General features: G+C 39.5%; 1 protein-coding gene across 1 annotated transcript in view; it reads left to right on the top strand.

Annotated features, from left to right (window-relative positions):
* Nucleotides 1-4,062: 4,062 nt before the first annotated feature.
* UBE2R2 (ubiquitin conjugating enzyme E2 R2) overlaps nucleotides 4,063-17,335 on the top strand; it is a 96,595-nt gene continuing 83,322 nt past the window's right edge. Inside the window, exon 1 of the mRNA XM_019624462.1 lies at nucleotides 4,063-4,654. Coding sequence (XP_019480007.1) covers nucleotides 4,478-4,654 — 177 coding nt within the window. The 5' untranslated portion in view covers nucleotides 4,063-4,477. The remainder of the gene's footprint in view (nucleotides 4,655-17,335) is intronic.

The raw sequence follows: 17,335 nt of genomic DNA, 5'->3' as shown, positions 1-17,335 counted from the left end.
TTTGTCTATTTTTATTTCAGCCTCTAGAACATAAGCTCTATGAGGTAAGGACCCAGTCATTTCTGTCTCATTCACTATTGTATCCTTGGCATTTGGCACAGGGCCTGTCATATAGCAGGCATTCAGTAAATATTTGTTGAGTGGATGAATGTCTCTTTCTTAAGAGCACCTTGGAGGCTTGGAGAAAGATGTAAACAAATAATTACAGTACAGCATTGGTGTGTTATGATATGCACAGATTGCTGTGGGCATGTTAGACTAGGAACATTACAGCTTGGTGGTTAAGAGCGGTCACACTAAGGTGGGATGGCCAAGGTTCAACTCCAGGTTCTGCCATTTACTCACTGGGTGACATTGGGTGACTTCCTTAACCTTTCTAAGCTTTGTTATATTCAGTAAATAGCCATGTTATACATTTTTGTGAGGATTAAATGGGATACTGCATATAAAGAGCCTGTCGTATATTGATATACAGCAAATGTTAGCTGTTGTTATTAAAGGAAGATTGTGGCTCCTTAAGCACACTATTCAAGACTTACATGTGTTAACATATGCAGAATGAAAAAAATGTTGGCCCACTAAACAGATTCATTTTATAAGGTCAGAATTAATCTTTCAAAAGCAAATACTCCTCCCTCTCATTATCTTACCAAGATTTCCATATTTTTTCTCTTTCCAAGAAAGGTAATCGATTCTTCAGAAGAGCCTGAGAGTAAATATCCTGTTTTCTTTACCACCAGAGGGCACCAATCAGCAAAGTTAATCTCTACTTGTCATTATGAAACAATATGAAAAAGTTCTAGGAAGCTGTTTCTGCCATTCATTCTTTTGACAAATATGTTTTGAGTACCCACTGTTTGCTAAACATTGTAGTAGCTTGTATGAGATTATGAACAAGACCTGCCGTCCTTATGGAATTTATAATCTTGAGCACCTACTATGTGTCTGAGAGATCCTATTAGACATGGAGGTGGAAGGTGGGGTTCAATTTGTGATTTTTGTTTTGTTTTGTTTTGTTTTGTTAATGATTGTCTTCCTGCCCTTAGTTGCAAGCCCATGAGAACAATTACTTAGTGTCTACTTTATGTCAGACACTAAGTTCCTGAGGATCCAAGGATGAATAAGACACAGTTGCAACCTACTAAATAAACAATGTCTTACCTGCTAGGATAAAAAGGCATGAGACAAGTTCTGTGGAATTCTAGTTCCTCTGACCTAAGAATGTAGGACCTTACGTACACAATGCATTATTAACACACTAGGCTATGAGCCTCCCAGACAAGTGTATGTTTATTAGTCACCCAGCTTAGGGCCATGGCCACTGTGGATATTTGATATGAGTTTGTGAGTTGATTTGAGCCCAGGGCACAGCTTCTGGTCCGGGTGCCAGGGGTATTTTCCAGTGGGTTAGGCTAAGGATCTACCAAGTTCTGGGTCAGGGTGGGGCTGTGATGAGTTTATGTGGGTGAAATGCTTTGAAGATGAACTTTCTGCCTATTTGTCTACTCACAGTCTTGTTATTAAAGGTGTCAACATCATCTCCCATGTTTCCAGGTCAGCAATCTTCTTGTCCCTAAATTGAGTGGTGGAGGAGAGGAAGTCAGAATCAGTCACATACCATCATTTTGGGAAGAGAGTCTGCATTGATTAAAACAGTTCCCCTTTTCTGAAGTGAGCTCTAACTCCAGTGGAGTTTGGCCTCAAGGGCTACTGAGCAGAGTTGGGCAGTAGGGAATGATTTATTAAAATATTGAGACCTTGCCTCTGAGAAAAAAATAACAAAAAAATGAAGGGACTCCTTCAGTGTGTCTTGTGCATTAGAGAGTTCCTTATAAAGAGTATAGTATCAAAATAAGGTAAAAAGAGTAACTTTACAGTGGAGAAACCTGATACACTACCTCAGTCAGGTGATTGAGGTCAATATCAACACTGGTGTCATGTTGATATTATGATGTGATGAAAATTTTGTTTGCTTGTTTTTTACCTCTGTGATCTTCTCCCCAAAACCCTATAATCCTGGTTTAATCATGAGAAAAACAAAACATATCCTAATTGAGGGACATTCTACAACATACTTGACTAGTGCTCTTCAAAACTGTCAAGTAATCAGAAACAAGGAAAGTCTGAGAAACTGTCAAAGTTAAGAGGAACCTAGCAAAATATGAAAACTAAATATAGTGTGGTGTTCAGGATGAGATCCTGGAACAGAAAAATGACATTAGGTAAAAACTAAGGAAATGTGAGTAAAGACTTTAATTTTGATTCATTAATTGTAATACATGTATTATACCAATGTAAGATGTTAATAATAGGGGAAATTGGGTGCCTATTGGAAAATATGGGAACTCTCTGTACTATCTTCTCATTTTTTCTAGAAATCTAAACCTGTTGTGAAAACGCCTATTCAGTAATGGGAGGGATCATATCCAGAATACAGTTATGCCTTTAAATTATTTTTCTTCCTTTAAAGTTCCTACTTAAGGATCATTTACCTACTTATGGATCATTTAGTCATTGTGCTAAACCTTGTATACAGATGATCTCAGTCTTTACAATTGCTTATATTACATATAATTAGCCCTCTTTTACAGAAGCTGATGAAAAAGGAAGAGGTAATATAAATGGTGGAGCCAGGGTTGGAACCAAGGATCTTTCTGATTTCCCAGTTCTGGAATTTTCACTTGGCTTGGCTTTTCTAGTAAATGTTTAGATAGTGATAAGACACGCCTTCCTAAGAGAGAGGGGTAGGCTATCTAGGTCAGTGGTTCTCAACCTTCCTAATGCTGTTACCCTTTAATACAGTTCCTCATGTTGTGGTGACCCCCAACCATAAAATTATTTTTGTTGCTACTCTATAACTGTAATTTTGCTACTGTTATGAATCGTAATGTAAATATCTTTTTGTTTTCCGATGGTCTTAGGCAACACCTGTGAAAGGGTCGTTCGACCCCCAAAGAGGTCGCGACCCACAGGTTGAGAACCGCTGATCTAAATCATGGGGATTGAAGAGTGTCTCAACATCTAACTTCAGTCATGATTATCTTAAAAGTCCCTCAATTCCAGGTTGGACCTTCAAGCTGAAAGGATCTGTAGGGGGTCAAAGTTCACCTACAGTACTTCATTTTACAAATGGATAAACTGAGGGATAGCCAGAGCACTTGCCTCAAATCACAGAGAGAAGGGCCAGGAACCTAGGTTCAGTCACTATTATTATTTCTCTATTTCCCACAAGCTTCCTCTTTGTAGTTAAGAAGGGAAGTAGAAGCTGGCTTATCTGCCTTCTCCATTTCTCAGTGGAAACTGGCCTCACCCACCCCCCAAATGGGTGTCACACTGCCCTGGAAGGACACACTGGCGTGAGGGCTGGACCTGCAGAAATGTCGGGACGCTTGTTCCCACCGATAAGGCCTATATTCTCAGCACATCCTTGTCAAGCATCTGCAGTGTAGGGACAGCAGACTGTGTGTCACAGAGAGGGGCCTGCAGAGGACCAGGGCTCCTGGGACGATGGCTGAGGAAGCCTGTGGATGGGGGAGGAGGGCGCTGATGGCTCTAAGACCAGAGGTCCCTTCCCGGGCGCGCCTAGGGAACCAGGGCGTCCAGCCGCACAACCGTCACTTTGGGGCCAAGGGCATCCCTTGAGGCTATCCTCGGCCCCTACAGCGGCTTGGCCCTTTAAGGGCGGGGTACAAGGCTGGCGTCACAAAGCGCCGCCACCGCGCTGGGCCGCCGAGAGGAGGCGGGGAAGTGGGAGGCGGAGGAGGAGGAAGGCGAGGAGAGCGGGGGTAGGGAGGGGCGCGCGCAAGCGCGTCGGGCTGCCAGCCGCCGAGAGCCGCCCCACTCCCGGCGGGCGCCCCTCCTCCTTCTCTCCCTCCCTTCTTCGCTCCGTCGCTCCCGCGGCGCGAGGCGCTCTCCCTCTCTTCTCCTCCTCCTCCTCCTCCTCCTCCTTCTCCTCCTTCTCCGCTGTCGCCCCTCCCCCCGCGCAGCCGCCGCCGGGAGACCCCAGAGCGCTGCGCTTCACAGCCCTTCGGCCCGGTGCGCTCTCCGGCTCCGGCGGCCCCTGAGGAGAAGGCGAGGGCGAGCGAGCGCGGCGCTCCCGGGCCGGCCTGCCCCTCTCCCCTCACCATTGCCTGCCCTTCGCCGCCTTCCTCGGCTTCCACCTTTTCTCCCCCCCCCCCCAAGTTGAGGCCCCCTCCGGGGGGGGGAGGTCCGGGACCGGGAGCGAATTTTCTTAACTCCTTGATCCCCTCCCCCCACCTGGCCCGAGTGTGAGGAGGAGGGCCCAGCCCGCGTCGTGTGAGGAGGACCTGGGTCGGCCCACGGGCCGTCTGGGGCCTGGTCCGGCCCGCCGGGTGTGTGAAGACAGGGGCCCGGTGCGGCCCGGCCCGAGGGCGAGCGGAGGGGAGGGGCTTGGTCCGTCTCGGCCGGTGCGTGAGGACTGGGGCCCCGGCCCGGCGCTGCCGCCGCCGCAGCCGCGATGGCCCAGCAGCAGATGACCAGCTCGCAGAAGGCCCTGATGCTGGAGCTGAAATCCCTGCAGGAGGAACCGGTGGAGGGCTTCCGGATCACCCTGGTGGATGAGTCCGACCTCTACAACTGGGAGGTTGCCATCTTCGGACCCCCCAACACCCTCTACGAAGGCGGCTACTTCAAGGTACCCCCCACCCCCTCCTAGACCAGACTTCCCCGGCGGAGGCCTCTGTTCCCAGCCGCTTTCGGCTGTTTTCGGGGCCAAAGGGTGAGCGAGTGTGAGCGCGGGTGAGAAGAGGGGGCTGCTCGCCTCGGCAGCCCCTTCCCCCACTCGTGGAGGCAGGAAGGCCTTGTTCACCAAGTCCCTTTTCTTTGTCATGGGGGCGGGGGCGGGAGGCTAGACTGCACCGGGAAATAGGAAAGCCTCTCTGGCTAGTGTAGAGGCGGCCGGGGGAGGAGGGCGGCTGTCTTTGTTTTGTTTCCTCAGCTGAGGGTGTATGGGTTGAGAAAGGTGGTCTGTCTTTCCCCCTCTCGTCCTCCCATCAGAGCCACCCCTGCGCCGGCTGGAACTGCCCCAGAGGGCAGAGTGACCTGCACTTATTGGACTGGACCTTTCTTTTTTTGGGGGGTGTGGGGGGAGGGGGAATTTGCCTGTCATTCCAGAGACTGCCTGGTGACCTGACATTTTGAGGATTTGATGGGCTTCTGGCGGAGTGGTAGTTCCAACTTTGCATTCCAGTGGGCGGTAATGAAGAATGGGAGCCTAGGGGTGGTAAACAAGGGTACCTGCGTTTCCTCACCTTTATCCATTTGAGGGAACTTTAATTTATTCCCCTTTTCTGCCCTCATTCTCTGTTTACTTCTGTGGTGTTTCAAAATGCTCTTTGTCCTCACCCTGCCACCAACTTTACTGGCTTTGTTGTTGTTGTTTTGTTTCTACATGTAGAAATATCTGGAGGGTGGAACTTGTTATGTAGGGTGATTGATAGTTTTCCACTTTAGTGAGACGATATTGAAACCCTTTGCTCAGGTGGCTAACTCTAGAAAATGGGGTGGTCTCGCAGATTAAAAGTATCATCTGAGGTGAAATGGTTTCACCGAGTAGGATGGCTCCGCAGACCACAGACATTGCTTTCATTGTTTCCCAAGACTTTAGAACTGTGGTTATCATTCTTGAATCTGGTGTATTTAATTATTTTTTAATTCCATGGTAGATAATTTGGGGTTTTTTAATTTTTATTTTTTGCCATATTGGACGGGATGAATCAGATTGAAGGTTGAGTGTTTTAAATGGTGGATGCAGAGATCGAGGGAAATGAGTTGTTAGGAAACCATTTAATTTTTGTATTTCTGAAGTTAAGTCAAATAGAGCAGTGAGTCAACCGTAGTTTGTTTTGAAGGGAGGGGCTATCTTGGCAAAAGTTTTAAATGAGGATCTTAAGTCATGTAGTGGTGGTGTATATTTTTAGGACTACCCAATTACTTTTGTTTTCAACCCTTCTAAAGGTAGGAGCCTCTGTTTTAGGCTTGAAATTGGGTCAGCTTAGTAGAAAATGTGAAGAATTGATAGGGAAATGTTTAATATTTACGCCTGTGATAGTCACTGAATACTTAGTAAAAGCACTATTTAGAGTATTGTATAATAGCAGAACCCCTACTAATTGTATGTCTCATTTTTTTGTGGTCACCATACACTCTGCTTTTAAGATGCAGATATTTAAAATCACTAAGTAAACGTACAAGTTATTAGTTGAGGAATGGCCTTTTGTCAAGTATAAATTTTTATGTATAGATACAGGAAAAATTAGTTGCACAACATGGAATTTATATAACTTCTAGTAAAGGATTATTTAGCAAAATTTACTGGCTAAATTTAGTGGAATAAAATTTAGTTTCCAAGAAGTATCGTTGTTTGGGGCAATTGATAGTCTAGTTAAATAGGTACTAGTTAGGATAGTCTCATTTCAATGGAGTTTGGGGGGGGGGCAAACTTTTCAGATTGTAATATTTTTGCCTAAGTAAATGTGAAAGAAGTGTGGAGAATACTCTCAGTTTGGACTATGTAGTATGTAAAGAGGAGTCCCTGTAGTCTACACCGATTTAAATTAAAAGCTTTTTTAATTTCAGTCCTATTTAAATAGAATGGTTTAATTTCCAATTTTGTCATGTTAGATTTTTTTGTCTTTGAGTGTTTTACCTTTAATTGTGACATGAAAAAATGTATGAAAATTATAGTTTTATGTTTTAGTCTTGTGAGAATTTTGTTCAACTTCGTTTTTTCCCACTTTTTTCCTTATTGTATGGCCTTTTATCTCAAAATCCTTCTTTAGAAACGCAAACTTATGGTCATGAGCAGTTAACACTGGTGATAGGTTTAAAACCATTGTTTTTTATTTCATTGCTTTTGTCTTAAAAACAAGGCTTTTAGTGTGTTCCACTACAGCTGCAGTTAGAAGTTCGCACAGGACTTGCTCTACCACTGTTCTCCTTTATCAAATCATAGTCCTTCAACATTTAGTATAAATTATTTTCAAGGTAAACTCTTTTCTGTATTTGCATGATAGTTCTTGAAGGCAGTTAGACTGCCAGTCGTTTAAAAAATTTTTCATAATGAAACTTATTTAACTTTTACATATTAATAGGCTTCTAACTGATCTTTTCACCATGAAACTGTGTTTTAAATATGACATCTGTTGTGGTAGAGACTTGTGAGACCTGTATTTCACAAATTTTTTTATTCATCCTGCCTTTTTTCTTTTTTTTTAAATCTCAAATCCATGTGATTCTTAGCTTTGGAGAGTATGGATATGTGATGGGCAAAGGTAGTTTCTTGTGTCTGTTTTTCTGCTTATTGTAAAATCTTTTGTGGCCTTGCTATCTTTTTGTTCAGTTTTTCATCTCATTGACTTACCAAGTGAATTTCTTTGCTGCTTTGAATTTTTCCTCTAAGGGTCAATCATTACAAAACAAAAGTAGGATAGGAGATGGCTTAGAACACCAAGAACACCAAAATTGCTCTACAATTTTGCTATTGTGGAGCAAATTGGAATTTTTTTATTATGTTAGTGGAAGAATAAATTGATCAGGCCAGCAGTTAATGATGACTTTTAACAAGTTCACTCCCACTCCTTTAAAAAGAACTATTTTTTCAAATAACTCTTGGTAATCTTAATTTATTGGGGCTGCTTTGGTATAGAACCTCTTTGGAATTCCTGCATTAATTATCTAAAAGCATGATATCAGTGAGTCTAGAGATGAGAAAGTGAGAGTGTCTGTTTCATGGTGTGCATAACATGAAAGTTTAAATGATACAGAAAGCTTTAAAGTATAGCAGTTAATTGATTTGCTTTGATTTGATTTCATTGTAGTTTTGATTTCATTCAGTGATAAAGGGAATAAAATATAGGTGTGTTCCATTTTTACAAACTCCAAACTGATAATTTAGAAAGTATTTGTTATATACTCAGAGTTTTCTTTAACAGGAGCTTCTTTGTCAGATTTAACTCTTTGATTTATATTAAACTCTTCAATAATAATTTTTTAAAATAAAGGGTCTGTATTATTTGCATTTGTTCTACAAATAATGAACCTATTTTCTGCCCCTTCCCCTCAAGAAAACCCTGTAAAACCAAACTTAACCTTTGTGCCTGGCAGTGTGCTTCAGATTATAGCATTTTCTATTTTATGACTAATTCTTAATATGTAATTGAAACAATTCTTTTAAGAAAATGATTCTTAGTCTGTTTTAATATATGGATCCTTTTGAGAAATTAATGAATTTTCTCTGGAAAAAAATAGACACACATAAATTAGTTTGTATACATTTTCAGAGGGTTAATTGACAAATTAAGAATCTGTTTTAGGGGATTTATCAATAGGCAACTAAAGAAAATTAAACAACTTTAAAAAATTATAAAAGTAATGCTATTTTTTTAAATCGTATGATGAGTCTTTTAAGTCAATAAAAAATTTTTTATTTTGAGTTTTTTTTTCTCAGAGAATACCTTTTAGGGCTTTTACATGTAATCTTTCCTGGAAGCTGAAGTTGTCTTGAGTACTGTGAACTAAGGCAACATTGTAAATGGAAACATAGTTAACATCCAGTGGTTTGGGGCACTAAATGTATATAGCTTTAGTACCACCTCCCTCCACACCCCCATCCCCGCCCAGGCAAATATAGCACCTCAATATTTTATAGAATATGCGTTTACCATATTAAGTTGATTCCAAGATGCATATATATATATTTTTTAAAAGATTTTTTATTGGGGAATTGGGGGAGGTGAACAGACAAGTTGCTATCCTTTTGTTCTTCAGTCTAGTTATGGAGGACATTGCTTCACTGGCCCAAGGTGTTCTTCCCGGGCGAGGCAGATCATTGTGCTCTTCCCGGGCGAGACAGATCAGTCGCCGGCTTCTGGATGGCCACTCACGCTGCCCGCCGGCGACTCACGGCAGCCCAGCTCCATGTTGAGCTGTTGTTCAGTATCTTAGCTATAGAGGGCAGCGTCACTGGCCCTCATATGTGGGATCCGAACCGGGGCCCTCTGGCATCCCAAGCCAGCTCTTAACCAACGCGCCACTCGGCCGGCCCCAAGATGCATATTTATCTGTTTTTTAATTTTTCTGAAATTGGGATGTGTAGTGAAGTCTTACAGTTGCCATCAGTCTGTTGGCAGTTGTAAGACTAGGTGGATTCTAGTTGTGAGGGAACCTTGCATTGAAATCTCCTGATAAATTTTTTTAAATGCCAGCATCAGTGTCTTAAATTTGATAAAATAAGGATTATTCTTGAACAAAGGATTTGGGCCTTAATACTTTGTTTGCAGCATGTTGATTCCTCTGTTTCAGAGATTTGTGTTAGTAAAAAATATTTATTGAGTACTCATCAAAGGCAAAGCACTATAGGAAGAGTCACTACCTTGTAGATAGTAAGGGAAAGTATAAGGACATTAGTAACCTTACAGTTTTTATGAATGAAATTTGTAAAAATCTTTGTAGATTTTAAAATACAGAAATGTGAGGTGTAGGTGTTATTGATGCAATTGTAAATGGTAATTACAATCAAAGCTTTTAAGTGTTAATGCCAGTTAGAGCATTTGTCAACATAATCACAAATCTATTATGATAAAATACTCTGCTCCATCTTTGCAACTTAGAAATAGTGGTCCTAGCTTAAGGTTCCAGAAGAACCTGTCTGTTGGAGACAGGTGAAATAAAGGAGGCCATGTAAGAAACTGATCCATGTCTGCTAATCTTGTTATGGAAAATAGCAGTGAGGAAGAGTTATAAATTCAGAGATTAGGACTATGGAACTCCCATTTTGCTGAAAGATCATATTGGGTTGTCCGGAAGAGTCATGACGCATTTTTGCAACGAAAAACATAGAAAACTATGTCACGACTTTTCCGACAACCCAATATTTAAAAGATTTAATTCTTTTATGTTCCTGAAATTCTTTTGGACTGTTTCACATACAATTACATAGTATTTGTGTTCAATTCAAGCAAGATTGAACCTCTTTGAATGTGTTCTGTCAATACAGAACTAATTTATTTCAGCGAGAAATTGTTATTCAGAGTTTATATACCTTTAAATAAGTTGATTCTCAAGTGAATGGAACAAGAGATACTAAATTGAAGAGATAATTTTAGTTCAGATTGCCAGGGTTTGCTGTTAGGTAAATATTCTTCCATTTGAGAATTGGAAAATCAAGATTTTATCATAGGCTAATTGATATAAACAAGAGTTAAGCTCCTACAGCATCTCATCAATGTTATAACAAAACAACGTTGAATGAAATGTTATTCGAGGACTTGGTGTACAGTCATGCATAGCTACATTTCAGTCAACAATGGCAGTGGTGGTCCCATAAGATTATAATGGAGCTGAAAAATTCCTGTTGTCTGGTGACGTCATAATGTCATAGTGCAACGCATAACTTACATGTTTGTGGTGATGCTGGTGTAAACCTGCGCTACCAGTTGTATAAAAGTATAGCACATATAATTATGTACAGTACATAATTGATAATGATAAATGATTGTTACTGGTTTATATTTTATTGTATACTTTTTATTGTTATTTTAGAGTGTACTCTTTCTATTTATAAAAAAGTTTGCTGTAAGATAATATGCCATGTTATGCCTGCAGCAGCCTCAAAATCTCATGCTTAGCATGTCTCTTGATTATATCATTTCACTTGTATTTGATTTTAATCTCATGTTGTTTTGTTCATCATATTCCCTAAGCGTACAAAATTCAGTGCTAATGTTGCCCTTACGAGGCCACGTCGAATGATTGACCTGGAAATGAAATTAGGAGTGATTAAGGACTATGAAGGTAGAAAATAGAAAATCGGTGATGGTTATTGCTCACCAGTCAGGCATGTCCCATTCCAGCATAGCTCCGATCTTGAAGACCAGAACGAAATGATGAAAGCTATTAAAATATCTGCTTTGTTGAAAACAACAAGAGTAACAAAAATTTGAGAAGGGGCTATATCAGACATGGAGAAAGTTCCAATGACTTGGATTGAAGACCAGGCACAGAAGTGTATTCCTCTTGGCACTATGATGGTCATGGCCAAAGCAAAAAGCTTGTTTGCAATGATGAAAGAAAAGGTTGGACCCAACTACAATGTTGAGTTTACTGCTAGCTCTGGGTGGTTTAAACTATTGAAGAATTGTTATTTATTACATAATGAAAAAGTGAGCAGTGAGTCAGAGTGCCGATGTGAAGGAGCTGAAGAATTATTGGAAACTAGATGTGCTGATTGTGGAGGAAATTACTTTCCAGAGCAAATATTCAATATGGATGAAACCTCCCTATTCTGGAAATAGATGCCTGAAGGACTTTCATCCATTAAGGAGGCCAAGTCAATGCCCGGTTTCAAGGCTTTTAAGGACAGAAAACAGTCTTGTTTGGGGGCAGTGTTGTGGACTAAATTGAAACCCTTTGTGATCTGGCACAGTGAGAACCCCAGGGCTTTCAAGCATCTCCAGAAGCACACATTGCCAGTATACTACTACAGGAGCAGTAAACAGCCATGGATGATCAAGCTCCTCTTCCAAGATGCCCTCCTGGATGCTGTGCCAGCAAAATGGAGAAGTACTGTTTGGAGAATAATACACCTTTGAAGATTTTGCTTATTGTTGATAATACTCCTGGACATCCTCTTTATTGGTGATCTTTATCCCAATATCTAGTATGGTTTCTCCCTCCAAACACCACCTCTTCGATCCAACCAATGGATTAAGGAATAGTTATAGCAGCTTTTAAGGCCTACTGCCTTAGGAGGACCTTCGCCCAGGCTGTTGCTGCAGCTGAGGAAGACATATGCAATTCTGGAAGGATTACAGCATCTGTGACTGTACTAAGAACCTTGCTTGGGCTTGGGATGATGTCACCAGGAGTGTATGAATGGCATCTTCAAAAAGACACTCAGGAGGTTCATCTATGACTTCAAAGGATGTGCCAAGCATGAGGAGGCTGCAAAAACCAACAAGGCTGTGGTTGAGATGGCAAACAACTTGAACCTGTGTGTGGGTGAAGATGACATGGAGGAGCTCCTAGAGATGGTTCCTGAGGAATTGACTAATTAGAAGTTGCTGGAACGGGAACAGGAGCACACAGCTGCTGAAGAAGAGGCAAGAGAATGGGAAACTGCAGAAGAAAAAGAAGCCCNACACACACACACACATACACACACATATATATTCACTTATAGTTGACATACAATATTATACATCAACTTCAGGTATTCAGTGCAGACTGCTTACAATCTTAAGATGTAGTAAAATATTTTTTATTTCCCACGTTATGTTTTACATGTAATTATTACATTATTATTCTGTGTTATTTATGAGGTTGGACAGTTAAGTTTGCGACCTTATCCTAGAAAAAGTGCTACATACTGCATTGATGAATATCACTATGATCATCTTCGAAGTGCTCCCCTTGGGAAGCTATGCACCGATGCCAGCGCCTAGTCCACCCTTCAAAGCAATTTTGGAACTCTTTCTGGAGTGGCCATCAGCGCTATTGTCACATTACTCTTGATGTCCTGAATGGCATCAAAATGTCTTCCTTTCAATATTTCCTTTATCTTCGGGTAAAGAAAATTGGGGGCTAGATCAGGTGAGTAGATAGGGTGTTCCAACCCAGTTATTTGTTTATTGGCTAAAAAGTCTTACAGACAGTGCCGTGTGTGCTGGTGCATTGTTGTGATGCAAGACATCATTTTTGTTGGCGAAAAGTTCAGATTGTTTTCGTCTAACTTTTTCAAGAAGCCTTTTTCAGCACTTCCAAATAGTAAACTTGGTTAAGTGTTTGTCCAGTTGGTACAAATTCATAGTGAATAATCCCTCTGATAAAAAAGGTAAGCAACATTGTTGCAACAATTTCGGGAACTTAATTGCCAGACCTCATATGTACTTATCACTAATTCTAAGGATTTTTTATAGCAGCTTTGAGATACATTTCACATGCCATATAATTCATCCATTTAAAGTATATAATTTAGTGGTTTTAGTATATTTACAGTTGCACAACCATTACCACAACTTTAGAATATTACTGTTACCAATACGATTACTGTGAAGTTGCAATAATTGTTTTGCATATACTATCCCCATTCCCTCCTCATTTTGTACTACATCTAAACCATGAGATTATATTACCATTACATACTATACTCTCTTTTAACCTTCATTTATTTTTAGTTCTGCAAGTAATTGTGTAGTTCAGAGGAATTGTATAGTTCAGAGGTTGATGTACTTTTTCTGTAAAAGCCATATAGCAGCTATTTTAGGTTTTGGGGGCTAAAAGGCAAAGTCAAAGATACTATGTAGCTATTTAATAATAAGAGAAAACAAATTTCCACAAATCTTCATGGACAAAATTCAAAATATAAATGACTATAATTTTTTTGTAATGCAAGTCTATTAATAAGAAAAATAGAATTAATTTGGGGGATGCAGATAATGCTTCACTTAATTGGGGTTCATAGTTATTGTTTATTTTCATTGAAATTGATTGCTAACGTTTATTTGTTAATGTTGATCTCTAATGAGATTTTCTTTATTTTTTTTAAATTGCTCTCACTGAGATTACCTCTTTGAAATGTCTTTTCACCATATTGATACTGCCAAATACAGACATCAATCTATGAGCCATACGATTTAATTGGGGCATTTATCTCTTGGAAGGCATTTATAAAATTTTGTTATATTCTCCTTTTGATATTTGTCTTTTAGCATGTCATTATAGGGTAGATTAATTACTTCCAATTCAGTGTTAGATGGAAGCTCTTCAATTGCACAATTAAATGGATTTTAAAATACTATATGTAAATTTCTATTGTACTTGGCACAAGTTTTGAAAAACACTGCTGAAACTGTCCTTTGAGCTCAGAAAGTGATACTGGAGTTGCCAAAAAAAGGGACACATTTTAATAGGTGTTATCTCTTTTACTTTCCAAAGTTGAATTGAATTACGGTAGCAAAGTTCACTCAAAAAATGGCATTAGTGGGCCGGCTGAGTGTCTCAGTTGCTTAAGAGCTCACTGAAGAGTGCGAGCTCTGAGCAACAGCGGTTCGATTCCCAGCCCGAGCTGAGCTGCCAACAGATGGCAGGATGGCTCAGCTTAAAAAAAAAAAAAATGGCGTTAATCAAATGAATGTTAGCGTCATTCATTGTATTACAATTTTAATACAGTTTTTTTCTGTTCTTAAAATGTGTGTACATTTTTTTGGCACCCTCTATATTTGTTGCAAATTTGTACAGGCATGGAGACCTCACTTGTTGTTTTAACTTTTGACTGAGCAGTGTATAAATCAGTTTTACAGTATATGTGATTCCAATAGCTTTAGTTGTCATTAAAATATTATAGGCTTTACAGCAGTATAAGTTTAACATATAAGCAGTATTTTACCTTACATTTTTATTTTAAGTTCATTAAGAAACATCCAGTTTGCAGTAAAAGCTAATTTCCAAAGTCATGTAGTGTTCTATAATAATGGTTGAGGCAGGATTTTTTTTTTTAAGAAAAATTTTGGAGCTCATTCCTGAACTCAGAAAAATCACAATAAAATGTCAACTGCCAAGCCATCAAACTGCTATGTGGTGGGACAAGTCAGTATATTTGGCTTCTGTTTTGGAATAGACAATGGTTAAACCCATGAAAGTGAATGAAATTTATCTTTTGGCACTACTGGTCAATAAGACATGATGGGTTCACATATTTTCCACAAAGTACCTGCTGATGAATAATACAATGAATAACCATAGGCTTGANCTGAGTTGCCGCTGAGCTGCCAACAGGTAGCAGGATGGCTCAGCTAAAAAAATAAAAATAAAAAATTTTATTTGTTGGCAAATGAATGTATTTAACTGCTGACTGTTGCTTTCAGTTTTAAGGAATTCACTATTGGACTGGTCATAATTATATTTTATTGCTAACTGAAGGATATTATTATAGTACTAAAAGTAGTGACAAGTTACTATATTTCTAACACTGGTGGTTTTCAGACATTATAAAGTAATCATGGAAAATTCTAGCTCCAAACCTAGTTAGCTACCTATTTTTCCACATTATTTCTTCTATGCTTTAATTCCTTTTTTTTTTTTTTTTAGCTGAGCCATCCTGCCACCTTTTGGCAGCTCAGCGGCATCTCAACTCGGGTTGGAAATCGAATTGCGGTTGCTCAGATCTCACACTCTTGAGTGAGCTCTTAACCAACTGAGCCATTCAGCCAGCCCTCTGCTTTAATTCTTAAACCTTCCCATGCAGGACCTAGTCATATCTAGCTACAACATGGAGCTATTTAAATTTAGGTTAGTAGATTTGGTGGGGAAAAATACTGAATCCATGATGGAGTTAATCTATCAGGCAGATATTATACAGTAATTTAAAATTTATAACATTAAAGATGTAATGAGGGACATTTATTAAGGGAATTCATTTATTGTTTTTCTTTTCTTTTTAAAGATTTTTTTTAATTGGGGAATTGGGGGGATGGGAACAGACAAATTGCTGTCCTTTTGTTCTTCAGTCTAGTTGTGGAGGACATTGCTTCACTCGCCTATGTTGGTATTATCATTGCGCTTTTCCCGGGCGAGGCAGATCAGTCGCTGGCTTCTGGACGGCCGCGCCCTGCGGCTGCTGGCCGCTCACGCTGGCTGCTGGCTACATATGGTAGCCCATGGCAGCCCACTGCAGCAGGGGCTGCAGCCTATGCCGTCGCCGGTGACTCTCGACAGCCCAGCTCCAGGTTGAGCTGTTGTTCAGCATCTTAGCTGTAGAGGGCAGTGTCACTGGCCTTCATATGTGGGATCCGAACTGGGGCCCTCTGGCATCCCAAACCAGCTCTTAAACCATCGCGCCACTCGGCCGGCCCCATTTATTGTTTTTCTTTAAGCTGGTCTAGGAAAACAATTCAAGCAGTATGAAATTCTTTCTCTTCCCTGAAAATCATTTAACTGATACGTACTCTTCCAGAAATATTCTATGCATATACAAACATATATGTATTTCTGAACGATAAATTGTGGTTATAAGTATTTTTCATCTTTTTAAAAAACAGCTGTTTATCTTGGAGTTCTTTTCATTATCAATATTTATGGATTATCTCATTATTTAATTGTTGCACAATATTCCAGTTAAGGATGTACTTTATTTAACTGTTTCCCAATTGATGGACAATTGTTTTCAGTTTTTCAGTCTTAAAAGCAAAGCTGAAAGGGACATTTTTACATATCTTTTAAGATTTTTGTGAGTAGACTTGCTGGATTAAAGGGTATTTTAAAATTTTACTAGACAGTCAAATTACCCATCAAACTATTAACTAATTTGTATTCCATAATGTAATGTATACGGGTATTGTCAAACTATAAAACTTGTAATTCTGATAAATGAGCCTTTTTGATGGTTGTTTCTTTTAATTGTGAATGAAATTTATCTTACATTTATGCCATTGGCCATTTGTAGTAATTTTTTTTTTTTTTGAAAGGGGGACAGTGTGTTTTAGGACCCATCAGCTCCAAGTCAGGTAGATAGATGTCTTCAGTCTAGTTGTGGAGGGCACAGCTCCGTGGCCCTTGTGGGGATCGAAACAGCAACCTTGGTATTATGAGCATTGCTGTCTAACCCACTGAGCTAACAGGCTGCCCCCATTTGTAGTATTTTTGCAAGTTATCTACACTTGGCCTTTGCCCATTTTTCTTTAAGTTTTTTGTTTTTTTCTTTTGAATGGGATTAAGGAAGTTATAGTCATTTGTCAGATGTATTTCATGTTGCAAATATATTTTCTCTGTGTCATTTATTAATGGTGTAATTTAAAATATTGTGCTTAGAATTCTTTCCAAAGTTAAACATGAAGACAAGCACAGAGAAAAAGTATGCTGTCACTGTCATGACAGTGGAAGAATTAGTAGAGTTTAGAGTAAACTGTCCTAAAACACTGTCTTGTAGATTATTTATATCCTGTGAATAAATGATAATAATATACATGCAGATACAGAGGTGCCTGTGTTTTACTGTGTTAAGTGGTAGACATTTTCTCTAACAGAAAATATTTATCCCCAGTTATAAGTTGATAACATGTTCATTGTAGAATTGTTTTAAAAGTTCCTGAATTTCCTGAAACCATAAAGAAAAAAGTCACTTGCAATGGTGCATTCTAGAAATAATGCTTTTAATGTATTTTCTTCTGAAAGGTGCTGTATTTCATCTAAAAATGGATACACAGTATGGGTACTATGTATCCATTTTTTAAAACAACATATTTCGAAGACTTTTCCAATTATCCATTATATAACTTTGCCTTTTGTTGGACCTGAAGCTTTATTTTGCTTTCTAAATATT

Source organism: Hipposideros armiger, unplaced genomic scaffold (genome assembly GCF_001890085.2).
Source record: "Hipposideros armiger isolate ML-2016 unplaced genomic scaffold, ASM189008v1 scaffold_591, whole genome shotgun sequence".
NCBI lineage: Eukaryota > Metazoa > Chordata > Mammalia > Chiroptera > Hipposideridae > Hipposideros > Hipposideros armiger.
The sequence above is the reverse complement of the archived record's forward strand: the minus strand, read 5'-3'. Positions and strand labels throughout refer to the sequence as shown.